We start from the raw sequence: 15981 nt of genomic DNA, 5'->3' as shown, positions 1-15981 counted from the left end.
ACAGTATTTAAAATTATCTACAAAAATGTGTTTTACCAAGTATCCACCATTTGTACCAAGTCTTAAAGCAGAAAGCTGTCAGGGCAATACCAAAGAGTATGAAACAAAAGAAAAAAATTAAATTGAGAATGGAGACATTTTAAGAAATCTCCTCAGAAAACAAATTCATATTAACTTAACTAAACTGAAACTATAACAAAGACTAAACCTAGTAGGTGGCCTTATCAGAAAACAACTTCAATCAAAAGCCCATGAACAAGTATGCTTTACATAGTACTTGATTTGTTTATTTTACACCATGAAGTGAAAGCAACACATTTTCTTTTAGTAAAGTATACACAAATAGCCTCACTCAGAATACACTTTTAATGCACATAAAAAAAGTATTCATCTTACAAATCGTTTTGCAATCCAAATATACAATAGCTTGGAAAACAATATTTTAGAAAACAAAAGCCAATGTAAAAAGACCGCTTAAAACAACTAAAATGATAAAAGTTTCTGTATGGCTCTGTCTTTACAGTTTTCTTACTGCATCATCAATATCAGAAATCTGTTCCTTCAGCTGGTTCCATTGTTCTGGATTTAAAGAAATACCTGAAATGCATTAAAAATAAACACTTAAGATAAAAAAATTGCAGTGCAGGATCTTGCATCATTACTATCAAGGCTGGTTGCATACACAAAGTCTATAATCATAAATTTCATCAGGACCTCAACCTTCCCTGGGCCTGCAGACCAACATTAAAGCATCTGACCAGAATATTATTACCCCTGCCAGCATGATTGCTTCAAAGGGGGCCCATCTTAAATGCTTCTATGTGAACACAAGGACCATGGGGAATAAGCAGGAGGAAACTGCAGATGTGTACATGCCTGCAGAGCTATGATGTTATCGGTATCACTGAGACACGGGGGGATGACTCCTCCAAGTGGGGTGTGGGGATGGTTGGGTACAAGCTCTTTAGGCAGGACAGGCAGGGCAGAAGAGGAGGGGTTGTCACCCTCTATATCAGTGACCAGCTGGAGTCTGCAGAGCTCTGCCTGGGGATGCAGGAGGACTCTAATGAAAACTTATGGGTCAGGGTTAAAGGGAAGACAGTGGCAGATGTCGCAGCGGGGGTCTGCTACAGGCTACCAGACCAGGACCACCAAGAGTATGAGGCCCTCTATAGGCAGATAGGAGCAGCTTCTCATTCACAGGCCCTGGTCCTCCTGGGGCATTTAAACGACCCAGATATCCCTGGGAGGGACAACACGACAAAGCCCCAGAAATCCAGGAAGTTCCTGGAGGGCACTGATGACAACTTCCACCTCCAAATGGTAGAGGAACCAACAAGAAAAGGTGCTTTGCTGCACCTTGTTCTCACCAACAGAGTCAGAGTCGGGCTGGTTGGTGATGTAAGATTTAATGGGAGGCTAGGCTGCAGCGACCATCACAGGGTTGATTTCAGGATCTGCAGGGTAGCAAGGAAGCAGCAAAGCAAGCTCACTATCCTTGACATCAAGAGAGCAGATTTTGGTCTCTTCAAGGATCTGCTTGGTAGGGTACTGTGGGACAAAGCCCTGGAGAGAAAGGGAGCCCAAGAAAGCTGGTCCATATTCAAGGATCACCTCCTTCATGCATAGGAGCAATGTGTCCCAACAAAGAGGAAGGCAGGCAGGAGTGCCAGGAGGCCTGTATGGATGAGCAAGGAGCTTCTGGACAGTTAAATGTAAAAACAAGGCTTACAGAAAGTGGAAGCAGGGACAGGTATCCTGGGGGGAGGAACAGACAAGTTGTCAGAGAAGCAAGGGATTGGGTAAGGAAAGCTGAAGCACAGATAGAATGGGACCTGGCTAAGGATGTTAAGAACAAGAAGAAAAGTTTCTACAGCTATGTCAGCAACAAGAGGAAAAAAAGGGAAACTGTGGGTCCGTTTCAGAAGGAAACTGGAAACCTGTCCATGCAGGACATAGAGAAGGCTGAGGTACTCAGCGATTACTTTGCCTGTCTTCAATGGCAAAGGCTTTGGTCATACCATCCAAGTTAGAGATGGCAAAGGCATAGACTAAGAAAAGCAAGATCTCCCCACTGTAGGAGAAGAGCAGGTTTGCAACCATCTGAAAGACCTGAAGGTGCACAAGTCTATGGAACCTGACAGGATTCATCCATTACTTCTGAAGAAACTGGCCAACAAACCTGCAAAGCCTCTGTCCATCATACTTTAAAAGTCTTTGCAGTCTGGAGTAATCCCAGGGGAAACATAACTCCCATTTTCAAGAAGGGAATAGAGGAAGACCCAGGCAACTACAGGCCAATCAGTCTCACCTCTGTGCCTGGAAAGATCATGGAGCAAATCCTCCTGAAGGCTCTACTAAGGCAAGTGAAAAACAAAGGGGTGAATGGTGCCAACCAACAGGCTTCAACCAAGGGCAAATCATGCCTGAATAACTTGGTGACCTTCTACAATGCAGTCATGGAACAGATGGACAAAGGAAGAACAACCAACGTCATGTACCTGGACCTGTGCAAAGCCTTTGACACTGTTCTGCACAACATCCCGGTATTAAAATTGGAGCAGTACGGAGCTAATGGATGGACCACTCGCTGGGTAAGGAACTGGCTCAATATCCAGATGGAGACCACTGACGAGTGGTGTTCCCCAAGGGTCGGTACTGGGACTGGTGCTGTTTAACATCTTCATTGGCAACATGGACAGCAGAACCAAGTGCACCCTCAGCAAGCTGGCTGACAACATCAAGGTGTGTGATGAGGTTGACATGGAGAGAAGGCAGATCCGGACAGGCTTGAGAAGTGAACTTGTGCAAACTGCTTGAAATTCAACCAGGCCAAGTGCAAGGTCCTGCACCTGGGTCAGGGCAATCCCAAGCACAAATAGAGGCTGGGTGGTGAATAAATCAAAACCAGTCCAGAGTGATGGTGGACAAGAATCTCAACATGAGCTGGCAATGTGCACCTGCAGCCCAGAAAGCCACTGTGTTCTGGGCTGCATCAAAAGAAGTGTGGCCAGCAGGTCAAGGGAGGGGATTCTCGCTCTCTACTCCACTCTCATGAGACACCTGGAGTACTGTGTCCAGTTCAGGAGCTCCCAACATAAGAAGGACATGGAGCTCATGGAGCAAGTCCAGAGAAGGGCTATAAAGATGTTCAGAGGGCTGGAGCACCTCTCCTACAAGGACAGCCTGAGAGTTGGGGCTGTTCAGCCTGGAGAAGAGAAGGCTCCAGAGAGACCTTACAGCAGCCTTCCAGTGCCTGAAGGGCCTACAGAAAAACTGGGGAGGGACTTTTTACAAGGGCTTGTAGTGAGAGGACAAGGGGTAATGGATCAAAACTGAATGAGGGGAGATTTAGGTTAGACATTAGGAAAAACTTCTTTAGTGTGAGGGTGAGACACTGGAACAGATTGCCCAGGGAGGACATTAAAGACCCAAAGCTGGACGTGTTCAAGACCAAGCTAGATGGAGCCCTGAGCATGGGAGGAGATGTCCCTGCTCATGAAGGGGGGTTGGACGTAGATGATCTTTAAGGTCCCTTCCAACTCAAACTATTCTATGATTCTATGAGAACTATTAAAGGTTGAGCTACTTCCACAACCATCTGTTACAAAGTGCAAGTACAAATTTGGAACCCTTCAAGGTAACTTTAGACTTTAGCTTATCTCTAAACAATTTTAAATTACAAAGAAAATTAGTACAGTGTAACAAATTCATTCACAAATGTTAGGCTAATGACAGGCAGTCTGGCATTGATAGAAGGCTGCATAAAAGCCTTGAGTGAGATGTTGAAAATCATTTATACTCCTGTTGACTCCTAAAAGCCACATCTCTGCGGACTGAATTTCTATACACTTTTAAAGTGCTATAATTCTCGGTTGTTTGTGGTTTTTTTCCTCCTGTTCCTTAAAGCACTGTAAAGAAAACATGCTGTAATTAACATATTGGAAGGACTATTCCACTCTCTAGCACTCACAAACAACATGGAAGTTATTTTTTCCAGTTGAAGTTCACTACAGTTTCGACTGACATCCAATCAATAATAATTCAGATCCCCACAACTCATTTCCTTAGTTTTAAATTTGTACTTCCTTATCCTCAAGCACAGGCACATGCTTTCTTTGTGCTTTTAGTCTCCTCTTTCTTCCCCTACAATCCCTACAGCAACTCTATTCAAGTACAGACTCGCAGGCCTACCTCTCATACTCTCTCCAGCCAGGTACTATTTACCCCCACTCCTCCCTCAAAGATCAGACTTCCTTCATTGCTTTCTCCCTATAGGTAGAGCAGAACCTGAAAACAGGTGAAACTTTGAATTTTATAATTGGGACTTATCGCCTCTTTTTTCTTCTACTACCACTGTCTTATTAGAGCACCACCATAATTTTAAGCACCGAGCATTCTGCAATTCCCTACCAGTCTTTAGAGAGCAGGTTTATTTTGAAAACAGTTGGTCAAGTATGCTAACCATTATTAAGGGACTAAATGCCACCAAGATGACCCTGAACCACACACCAGATAAACTACACAATGTTCAGACCTTCAGTTTGAAACAATTATCACAACAGATTAAACTGCTGGATATTTTTTCTGGGTTTTTTATTGCACAATTTTAACTGCTCATACCATTTTTAGGATAGCTAGATAAGCATAAATGGAACATTAGGCTCACATACTGTAGTTTATTAATTTTATCCTAATAAGAATTCAGACCCTTTTGCTGCATTGATAAATATTTTTATCTATGTTGTGTAATTTTTGTCAGTTGGTCTATGCATTAAATCTCATTGTAGTTTACCCTCAAACTGCATACACTTCTGACTTCCACATGACAACGCAGCAGTTTTAAGTCCCTAGAAGTTAGTCATCTTTTTTATTAAGGAGCAGCAACACATTAAAACAAAAACATTTTCCTATACAGTACCAGTACACCTTCTCATACAAACCTCATTTTGACAGTTATTTAAGAAATGTTGAAAACACTTCTCAGGCTTTTCAAATGCCTATTCACTGTGCTGCTCCTGGACATCTGTAAGAACGTAACAACCCTCGTGCTGATTCTACGTTAAATGTCTTCCATCCCCAGAGCAGAATGTTTCATACTTACCTCTTTCCTTGGCATAACATGAAAACTGATTAAAAGCAGACTTTTCTAAGGCAAGCAACATGACATCAAGCAAAATAGCACTAGCTACTCTCGCATCCTGATCCTGTAGGTGGTAACATTCCAAAAACAGTTCATAGAATCATGGAATCATTTTGGTTGGAAAAGACCTTTAAGATGATCAAGTCCAACCGTTAACATTGCCAAGTCAACCACTAAACCATGTCCACAAAAATCAAAGTATGCCACAAAAAGCAGGTAGAAGGACAATTAAAGGTACACAGGTTTATGCTGTGCTGCAGATGAGAAGCAAAGTACCAAAACTTGAGTACTTGAGATATGTTCTCCTCAACTAAAATCTTGGCAAAATTTTTCTCAAAAATTCATCACATTAAATGTTACTATTGTTTTTAAACCTAAAATTTGATTAAAACTGAAGGACATAATTGTTTTTAAGAATTTAAAATCTTATCACAACTGAGTAAGCCAAACGAAACTGTTTTGATGAATTTTTAAATAAGAAATCCAGCTATAATGAAAGAAAGAAATTGAGTTGATTAAATTAATGGGGGACAGAGGGGAAGTATGGCTATATTTCTAACTCCCATACCAAATCTGTTTGTATTTGATGCTGTTTTCCATAATTCATGGAGAATCCATTTAGAATAACAGACTCAGGCCAACAAATCCACTCTGTTTCTGTTTATAATCTCCAGATAAAACGAATCATTTGTTAAAATATATATATATTTTTTTAAATGCAGTAGTCAAATGTAAATATCTGATACACAAAGTTGTCCAGTAAACTGCAGACAATGTTTTAATAGAAAATAACATGGAGCAGAACAATACCTTTTCTGCCAGGCTTCATTTCACCTTCTTGATCCATCCAATATTCTCTAATATCAATTAAGACTTTCCCTTTAAAGTCACGAACACTGACATACCTCATTTTGCCAATCTGTCAAAACACATATAAGGGTCTTTTAGGTATTTACATATTACAGCATTCACTTTTCCCAGCAGAATCAGACTCAGGCATGTGACATTGCACACTGCAGCTTATTTTAGACACCAGAGAAACAACTAGATCAAAAGCCTAATCCAGAGCAGTCAGTAGACTAATAAGTAATGACAATATAAATGGATGAATGACTTCGAATGAGTTGAACATCCACAGCTCAACACAAAAGTAGCTCTCCTGGAATAAAAATATCTATATTCTTAACAAGCTTACTTCATACAAAAGCCAGATTCATTGTTTTCTGAAACAAAATTTTGCCTGTACTGTAACCATCTTTGTTTGCAGCAGTTCTAAATGCACAGGGAAACGAGAAAGCTCTATTGCCAAAATCTAAGTTTTAGTCCATTCCATATGTACAGAAATCATATAATACATTTACATGAGAAAACCACAACTGCTAGAGGGCCTTTTGTTTGGAGTATTTTTTCCCCTCCTTTTAAACACAGTAAATACAGGTGGAAATGAAAGGTAAACCACCAACTCTCCCATGCCTGCTTCCAAGTCCTCATGGCACTTCAGCAGAACTGTGGTCAGTCTCACTGCACCAGGTGTTCCAATAATTACCTCATTTCTGCACTCCAGTGGCTTATCTGAACTATAAGGGTGTTTTTTTGAGAGAAGGGAAAAGGGGGGCTGCAAGCACACTGACAACTATGTATTATACCACATATTTAAGCTTATTAAAGATCTTTCCCAACTTATTAAAAACTGTTTACATAAATTCAATGTATAATGTGAATTTCAGAATCAGACATTAGATAACGAAAACATTAAAATACAATTCATGTAGGACATTCTAAGAATTCTGTGTGCACCTTCTGGATACACCTTATGAAGAAAGAAGACATTACAAAGTAAACAATTTTAAAACATTAACTTTAGTTTTAAAATTCCTTAGTTTATGCATCTTGATGTAACTAGGGCCCAAAGACATCCTACTAGCCCTAAACAGAAAGCATGAACAACTAACTCTCCAACTAATATAAACCCCAGAAGTTTAAGTCATGAAAAAATATAAACAAGAATGCTTTATATTTTCTTAAAGTTGATTTTCTTCTTATGCAAACCATGCTAAATTAACTCTAAGTATGATTTTAAAACAATTAGGACATCTTTAGATACCATTAGCCTGAAGCCATTGTTTTCCTACTTCAAAACGTCCTTCAAAATCAACTAGACGTTATGGTTTCTAAGACACTATTTTTGATTATACTGCAAATTTTAATATTCAACAAGGTATGGTAGTTCAGTTCTTCCAGATCAAGCTTGGTACCATGCCCAAGACCATCACCACTGCTGGCAAAGGATATCCTAAATACTTTACGTGAACAACATTTCTTGGTTTTACCCCGTCACACTTCAGTGACTTTTAAGGCCACCTCTAAGAACAGCTTCAAGTATAGTATTCTGCAACATCTTTTTTTTCCAGTGCTATCAAAGAATTTTAGTGCCAAGTAATTAGCCAAGTAATTCCAGATTTGCTCTCAAAAATAAAATCTGATACAATATAGCAGATTACTGCTCCAAATACAGTAAAAAGGTTTAGATTTTTAATTTTAAGCATAAAACTGTAAGTATAAATCTACAGTACGGCAAGGAGGAATAATGTGAAGTTCACATTTACTCAATCAGTAAGTCTACCTTATATGGAAACAGTTCCATAAGAAAAAGCTGAAATAAAGCTTTACATCACTGTCTAGATTTCAACTGAACACTGGCATTAAATTTTAAATATTTAGTTGAACTGTACACAAGAGTTGCCGCTGCTAGAAGCTTTGAAGAGGCTTCTAATACATAGTTTCAATTAACATCTACAGTTAAAACCCTCAACAAAAATTTAGGTTTAACTATTTAAGTAAATTGATGTTTCTTGCTATTCAGTTCTTGCAGTTTTGACACAGATACATTTCTGAACAATTATTTTCTAAATCAGCATCTGATAGTGCTAGAATAATTCCACTGATCTAAGACACCTTTGTACCTCTCTATAACCCCAACAGTGTTCCAAGCATTGCATTGATTTTAGACAGTATAGGTACTGCAGTTCAACCTTCACAGACAAGTTCACAGGCTTTTTACTCAGCATTACGGCTCCTTAGATTATACTATTCTATTTAATTTCATAAATCAGAAGACAGTAAAAGCATTCTTTCCAGGTTTCTGCTTCTTACAATAAAATGCACTGAACTGTGTCTCAGTTCCTTTCACAGCTATGCGACTGACTTCCTGTATGAGTTTCAGCAACCACCTTGCTCACTCTTTTTCCTCGCATTTCTAGTTTGTCTTGATTAAACTGAATACATAATGTTGAAGCAGCAAAAAAGCATCCTTCTTTCTAAGCTGGTAACTATATGTATAGCTTTAGAAGGAGGACAACAAAGAGTTCTGTAAACAGGGAGATCTGCAACACAGCAAATTGATTGTGAAATGCATCAGTGACCACCTAAGTTTCAGAATTAATGTGCTAAATCAACCACCTTTCCAGACCACTATAATTACCTACTTTTAGTAGCCTATGATACATAAAGACATTACACTAGGAAACTGAAGAACTTATTTCTCAAGTCAAAAAGCAAATACTACCCAAACTTTAAATGGAAAAGGAAAAAAAAAAAGGATGTGCGGGGAGGCAGGAAAGCACACAACTTTGGAAGTAACAAATGAAATGCCTGATCGTACAAAGTAGTTCCACTCTGCAGAGTCACTAATACTGTATCCAGGCAGCATTAACAAATCTTATTAAAATCAGGTACAGTTAGATGACATGACTTGTCAAACTCAAAGAACATGATGCAGAGCTCACATTGACTTGAAGCCACAGACAGGAATCTAATGGATCAACACTAAACCCTTCCACATTAAAATGACTAATGTTAGTCCTTAGAGCCTCCAGTAACACATCACAAACGGGAGTAAGATATATTTCCATACCTGAACTGCACCCAAATACTTAAAAAATTCCCAAGTATCCTAGACTGCCTATAAAACCTAAAAAGGCAAAGACGTGTAAATAAATAAAATACACTAAATAGTCTTGATCTGTCACACAGTATTAATTTCCTTCTACTTATATTTATACTATTCTTCAGTTAGTTTCACGAATACTATTACACCAACATTAGCCTCCAACAAAAATAAAATGTGGATCATTACGAAAATGCTGAGTCTTCTGAATAAAGCTGTCACAATGAGCTCCATATTAAGGAAAGCTATATACTCAAAACACAGCCTGAAGGCAGAGAACCACAAGCCTTCAAGCTTCACATCCTTTGCTGCCACTCCCACACACACAGTACGGATGCCAAAGAACTTCTGACTATCCTATAAATGTTTTAGAGCCTGATTTCCATCAATTGAAGCCACATTTGTAAGTTACATTGCAAAGTCACTTGCATATCAGAGATTATTTTACTGCCATGGAAAAGCAGAATGTAGAGTTTCTAGTATTACTAATATTCCTACAACAGACAAAACCATACCTAAAACATTTACACACAGTTACATCTTCTAGCACGCCTTCCTGGGCAGAGGGGAGAGAAAGGATGTATTCTCAGACCTACAGTGCTATTTCTTCACTGAAACAGTTTGCTCATGCAGCATGAAAAAACGCACAGTGCTTCACGTAACACTATAAAGCATAAAAAAAAAATTTGTTTTTAATTAACTAAATGGCAGACAGAAACTCAGTAATACTGATGTTTTAGGTCAACGTGATGCTCAATTTTTTTTGTATTCTACTCAACACTGGAAGAATTCTTTTCTTATCAGACGTCCTCTATGGTCTGCTTTTAGTAACTTCTATTATCTTAGGTCAAAAACATTGAAAGAAATCAGAACACACAAATTCTTTCATTTTTATTTGACAAGGTTTGAGGTTTTTTGTTTTGCACCGGGGCGGGGGGGAGCATTAACAATGTTAACTGCTTTCCCAAAGGCTGGAATTTCTCAACTTACTATAAACACAGCGTAGCGTTTATACACAGTTTTTTGAGTTCTAACTGCAGTTCACCTTGTTTAGTATAGAAGACAATATCTCATTTTTCCTACGTGGTTCAAAGCGTAACCCAGCAGACTACAACTACTATAATTTTTTTGATGTGCAAGCCCAGACATTGCCTTCAACTGGAGCTCTTGCTCCCAATTATACATGAAGTGGAAAGTGAGAACTGATGCATTAAAAATAACTGCCCTGTATTACAGTATTGGTTAAACAGGTCTTCTCTCTAAAGAAGACTTTTTTTTTGCCATAGTACTTTACTCAGCTACAGCCCAAAAACATTTATTTTGCCTTACTCAGTGTTAGGGTCATCTTATCAGGCATCCCTCCCATATCCTTTCACAAACTTAAGAATCAACGTCTCTAAGAACGTAAGTTCCTGTCCTGCCACCTAGTCAGAGACATTTAGAAAATCTTGATCCACAACCCTAAACCAGGTAATTCTGAGTTATGAATACCCTTACACAACTTGCAGCACACACTGCTACTGCCTCAGCTAACCCCAGGAAGTGCAACACCCTGAATTCACAAATGCTTGCTACTGAAAAACGTACATTCACTCCACCTTAAAAAGAAGGACAATGTCAAAAATTACAATCTTCTTGGATGTTCACTGAGAAAAACCTGCATCATAAAACAAAGTAACAAGTAAAACGTACTCAAAAGATACTATCTTGTAATACAGAAGCAAAGCTGCCCTTGACCTACTTAAACAGGAATGAAGAGTCTATACTTTGGTTTCCAAGAACCTTCCTTTCAAGAGCACTGATCAAAAAACATTTCCATGTAGAGACTGTCCTGACCTAATATTTACAGTATACCAGTAGTAGGTGCTGTACTTATGGACAAAACTACTAACCAGAGAGCTTCCATGTGCAAAGACAGGAGGGTTAGATCAGTTGCTACAGCTCAGATTATTTTACCTTGCTGAAGCCTGACAACACTTTTTCTGAGCACCTCATCTGCATGGTAGCATCGCAATTCCCTTCGGCTAGGTGTCAGGAGAGCACTATGCTCTCAAGATATTCAGCACCCTTAATGAAATTTATACTGAATATAATGTAATATGTTAGCTTCACCAGGCTCTAAGAGTCATCAATTTTACCTGAAACATATTCTCGTCTCTGTTACTGCTTTGCTTAGAAGAAGCTGCACCTTTTGAACTTTCACCAGTCTTCTGTTTCTTTACAGGCTTTTCTGGAGCTGCTTGCTTTTTCCGCTTTGCCTTGGAGCCAGAATAAAAAAACATTTAAAAAGGCATAATCCACAACTCATTCTGGAAGTTACAAAATAGTTTACATTAGAGATCACAAATTACTACCATGCAGGGCACATTGTCACCCTCCTTCTGTGAAGGCAGGAATCAAATACAAAACATTTAGACTGGAATTAAAATAAATAAATAAATAAATCATCAAATGAGCCTAATAATGTTTCCAGTGAAGCTTACCATAATACCTTGGCCTTAGAGAGAAATGAATTAAATCAAAATAAATGTCAAAGACGCTACTCTTTCTATACAGTAATACTGCTGGTAAAATTGTTTTAACAAAAAAATGTAAAGTGTGATGGAATTTGCACCCTCCTTTCCACTGAGTGGAACAAAAAATGCAGGACAGCTTACAACTCTTCTAAAAAAGAAAAACAAAAGAAATAGAAGAGATAGTGAAGAAATTATCTGAGAATCACATCCACCAGAGCAGATTTTGGTTTTTTACATCAGCTTCAAATCACTGCCCATAGCATGATAAACTAAACATTTTAAAACATTCAGAGGGTATCAGGTCTAAATCAGATTACTTGCAGATGCTATGGAGTTACTATTTTTACTAATGGTTATAACAGTAACCATGACCACCTCAAAAAAGAGTAATACAAAGATACAAAGTATTTGTCTCACCTGCTAGAACCATACTGTGGAGAATGTGTTTTAAAGACAAACAGTTCCAACAGATGTGGAAGGTTACAACAGAAAAAAAAAAAAGCACTTTACTGCCCACTAAAGCTGACTGTTAAGACTACATCTTTTCAGCAATACATTTCCCTACCCAAAAAAACACCTGACCACTTTCTCTTATACTAAAATTTGACAGAATGCCTGACATACAAAGTGCAACCAAGTCAAGTGTGAGCCAATTCAGTAGAACAGACTGAGTCTCTTCAAATACTACACTAAAAGACCTGATGCCTGTGTTACTTAAAAAGATACATTTACTGTTTTTTTTCTGGTCTCGTTTATAACAACTGGTACATCCATACAAACTTATGACTTAAATAGCTATCAAAAATAAAGGAGAACACTCAATTTACACACTTAAAATATGTTTTAAAATTAATCAACTCAAAGATACTTAGGTTGGCTCAGCTTTTAAGTGAGAAACTAGCATATGGTATTGTAAATGTAAGAACCTGTAAGAAATAGAGAAAAAGAACATGCAAACAAGATAAGCAAGTGGCACGTGTAGAACAGGGCAAATGGAGGATTTTTGTTTGGACAAGTAATGAAGATATCAAAATGGGGTGAAGAGAGGGGATATGTGTGGTAATTTGTCATCAAACTTAGTCCAAATTCTTGCCACCAGGGGCAGCTTATACAGGAGACTTCTCTCAATTGCCACAAAGCAGACAAATTCCAGGAAGCTTGTGGTTAGACATATCCCATGGAAAACCCTGAAGAGAGCAAAATGGAACTTAAGGAAAAAAAAAAGTTTACTGCCAGGTAAAAAGCATCCTATGCACCCATACCCCAAACATGGGAGGTAGGATTGTTGTTGTTGTTGGGGAGGGTGAGGGTGGGAGAGGGGTTGTTTTAAGTATCTGGTAAATCATACGTAATGACACACATGTTGTGACATAATGCTCACCTAATTCCTTAACCCCAGCCTGAAAGAGAAGAGTTAATACAGTAGTAATAAACTGCATACAATGTTCACCTTTTTGTCAACTTCACTATCTGAATCACTTGCAGATGAGCTTGAAGACACAAGTTCCTTTGACTTAGGCATTCTAGGAAGAGAAAAATAATGTGAGAACACTCTACAAAGAACAAGTCCTGTTACAGCTGGAAAGCCATCTTCAAACCTGCTTGGAAAAGCTCATCTTACTCAAAACCCTCCTAAAGATTTTCCTGCCTTTTCTTATAAGCTTTAATACATATGGTAGGTGCAATCTCAAGCACTCGTCCCTTTTACATCTGTTACTCTTTTTGCTGCAACTGCATTAAATGCAGTGTTTTAATTTCTGTTTACCAGGAACCTTTTCACCAGTTTCATATACCTCCAAGTATGACAGAAATCATAATGTAAAAGATACAATACTCTCCTCCAGCTGAATTCTTAGTGTGACATTCACAAATTTTAACTGTTACGGCCCCATCAGTCACTATGTGCTTTGCCAGACAAGTGGACATTCAACTTTCTTTGAATGCATGCTGCCAGATGTGTTTCTACATCTCTCTAGTATGCAAGCATGTGGTTAGATACAGCAGGTGTACTTCCTGCAACAAATGAATAGTTTCGAAATAAAAGCAAGCACCCCGGAGAACTCCTGTGAGAATAAACCACAGCTAGAAATGGCTAGGAAAAGATTAAAGCAGCATGTATCAGGAAAGGAAAAGGAATAGCTATGTTTAAAACTGGCAACAAAGTAAACCATGTGCAAAGGAAAAAAACGAAATCTGAGTAACGTTGAAGAATTAATGGAGTTCTAAAGCAGGCTAAATTCTGTCGTAATTGCATGGAGCACAAGGGAAGCTGTAGGACCGAAAAATAAAAGGGTTATGGGTGCAGCAGAGAGAGGCCGTGCTGCAGGATGGAGGCAGAGGGCAGCTAGAACAGCACAACGCGTAAGGAAGCACGGCTCCGACACGAGGTCGGGGAGCCAAGCAAGAAAAGACTGATAGGCGGGGGGTGCGGGCACCCCCAGGGGACAACCCCAGGGTCCGCATCAGGATGAAGTGACAATATGGAGGAAGGTGGGGTCGGAAAGCGGAGAAACAAGAATCGGGGGCTGGCAGATGCCCACGGGGAGAGGCCGGCAGGGAGCGCGTGAGGAGACACCGAAGCACCGGGACGAGAAGGGAGAGGAGAACGCCGAGCGGGGCCGAGCTGGAAACACCAGGTAGGCGGGTCCCAGCCGCCATTTTCCTCCCCTCATTCCCCTTTTCCATGGCTCGTGTTGCCCCCCAGGGGGCGGGAGCGCGGGCCTGAATAAAGGGCTCGGGCAGGGGCTCTCTGGTGCTCCCGGGGCAGGGTGGCAGCAAGGGCGCAGCGGCGGAGAGAAAAGACAACTAAAAAATATAAACAAAAAGCCACCAAAACCCCAACCCCCCAAAAAAAAACCCCAAACAAACCAACAAACAAACGAGCGGCCGGGGGCGGTCAGCGGGCAGGGGCCGATCCCTGCGGGGGGGGAACCGGCGCCCGGCGCTCCCCGCCGCCATTTTCTCCCTCGCGGAAACCCTCGGCGCTGCCCCCCCAACATGGCAGCTGCTCCTCGAGAGCGGCTCCTCCTCCCGCCCCGGCCCCAAGGCGCGGCGCTCCCGCCGGGCACGGCGGGCACTCGAGGAACAGGGGCAGCCCTCGCCGCGCCGCGGCAGAGGAAACGCCTGCCCCGCGCCGGCCGGGGCGCGCCGGGACCCCGCAGCGGGGAGCGGGGCCCGGGGGGGGGAGCGGGGGGGGGGGACACACGCAGAAAATGGCGGGGGGAGGGGGCGCGCGGGGGGGACCCCGGCACTCACGTCCTGCTCCACGCGCGGCTCCCCCGCAGCCCGAGAGAAACGGAAGTGACGCAGCGCGGAATCCCCGCCCCGCACCACGTGGGAGAGGCGGGGGGCGCGGGTTTAAAGGGGACGCGTCCCTTTGTCGCGGCTCCCAGCCCTCCCGCAGCGCCCCGCAGCGCCCCGCGGCCTCACGCCTGCCCAGGGGCGGCTGTGGGGCTCAGCCTGCGGGGCTCAGCCTGCGGGGCGCGGCCCGCAGCCGCCGCGCCTCGGGCCGGACGCCCCTCCGGAGCAGCGGTGCCGCCTGGCCGCGGGCCGCGGGGAGGGCCCCGTAAGGCCCGACCGGGGACCCTGGCAAAAACAAACCGGCCCGCGGCTGTTTTCCTTCCGCAGGCTGCAGCGGTTCCTCGATCTCGGCGCGAGCCGCCCGGCCTGCAGCCCTGCCCGCGGCGGCTTCACGTACCGAAACCGCGAGGCCGGGCGGCAGCTGCGGCGCTCGCTGTTCAGGAAAGCGCCGGTTCCCCTTTCCTGCCCCCGGGTGACCTGGGTTTCGCTTCCCCGCCGGGCTGTGCGGGGGCGGGCGGGCGCTGGGGCTTCCCCCGGCCCCGCGTCGCCTGGCGCCAGGTGCAGGGCTGAGACAGGGGGCGGTGAAGGTGGCGCGGCCCGGATTTAACAGCCCAGGAAGGTCAGAACTGGAGCCCCTTGCTTCCTAAGCTCCTGCTGCGACAGAGGAGCGCGGGGCGGCCGGATCCGGTCCCGTAGGTGTCACCGCTCGGACTGGGCAGCCCGAGGAGATGAGGACTGAACGCCCTTGCTTTCCGGGCTTCCTTCAGAGAGGAGCCCAGGTGCGGCTGGGCCCAAAATCCTTCTCCCAGACCTGGTCTTTTCCCAGAGAGAGTGAATGTCTGACGGCCAAGTGACAGCCCGAGCGTCCAGTGCCCCTTGATCAGGCTCAGGTGCAGCGACACACAAGGTCTGCTCGTAACAGATAACACATTCATTACACTAGTAAGAGTTAATATTGAGGAACCTAAACAAAAGGTGGGGGCAGAAAGAGAGATCAAGAGGGATGAGAAGGACGGGAAAGTCACCGGTCCTGGATCCAGCGTCGTTGGGGTCGGTGTCGATGGTCAGTGTTGATG

At 42.5% G+C, this 15981-nt stretch overlaps 1 protein-coding gene across 2 annotated transcripts; it reads right to left on the bottom strand.

The window, feature by feature from the left end:
- Nucleotides 1–265: 265 nt before the first annotated feature.
- SUB1 (SUB1 regulator of transcription) lies at nt 266–15409 on the bottom strand. 2 transcript variants are annotated; one of them, XM_051643615.1, is made up of 5 exons: nt 15303–15409; nt 13056–13128; nt 11228–11347; nt 5954–6062; nt 266–597 (listed from the first exon to the last, which is right to left on the bottom strand). In XM_051643615.1, the coding sequence occupies exons 2-5, from the start codon at nt 13125–13127 to the stop codon at nt 518–520; spliced, it is 381 nt and encodes a 126-aa protein (XP_051499575.1). In that variant the 5' UTR covers nt 13128; nt 15303–15409; the 3' UTR covers nt 266–517. The 2 variants fall into 2 exon arrangements, with proteins under 2 accessions (XP_051499575.1, XP_051499574.1); XM_051643614.1 differs by lacking the exon at nt 15303–15409 and adding an exon at nt 14861–14967.
- Nucleotides 15410–15981: the final 572 nt, after the last annotated feature.

Source organism: Apus apus, chromosome Z, assembly GCF_020740795.1.
Source record: "Apus apus isolate bApuApu2 chromosome Z, bApuApu2.pri.cur, whole genome shotgun sequence".
Taxonomy (NCBI): domain Eukaryota; kingdom Metazoa; phylum Chordata; class Aves; order Apodiformes; family Apodidae; genus Apus; species Apus apus.
Note: the sequence above shows the minus strand (reverse complement) of the source record. Positions and strands in the feature narration are given on the sequence as shown.

Bases quoted from the DNA above. Each gene is read 5' to 3' on its own strand.
- SUB1 (XM_051643615.1), bottom strand. From the start codon at position 13,127: ATGCCTAAGTCAAAGGAACTTGTGTCTTCAAGCTCATCTGCAAGTGAT. The intron at 11,348-13,055 runs GTGAACATTGTA...TCTGGCTCCAAG, and splicing joins ATAGTGAAGTTGACAAAAAG to GCAAAGCGGAAAAAGCAAGC. The intron at 6,063-11,227 runs GTAAAATTGATG...GTGTTTTGACAG, and splicing joins GAGACGAGAATATGTTTCAG to ATTGGCAAAATGAGGTATGT.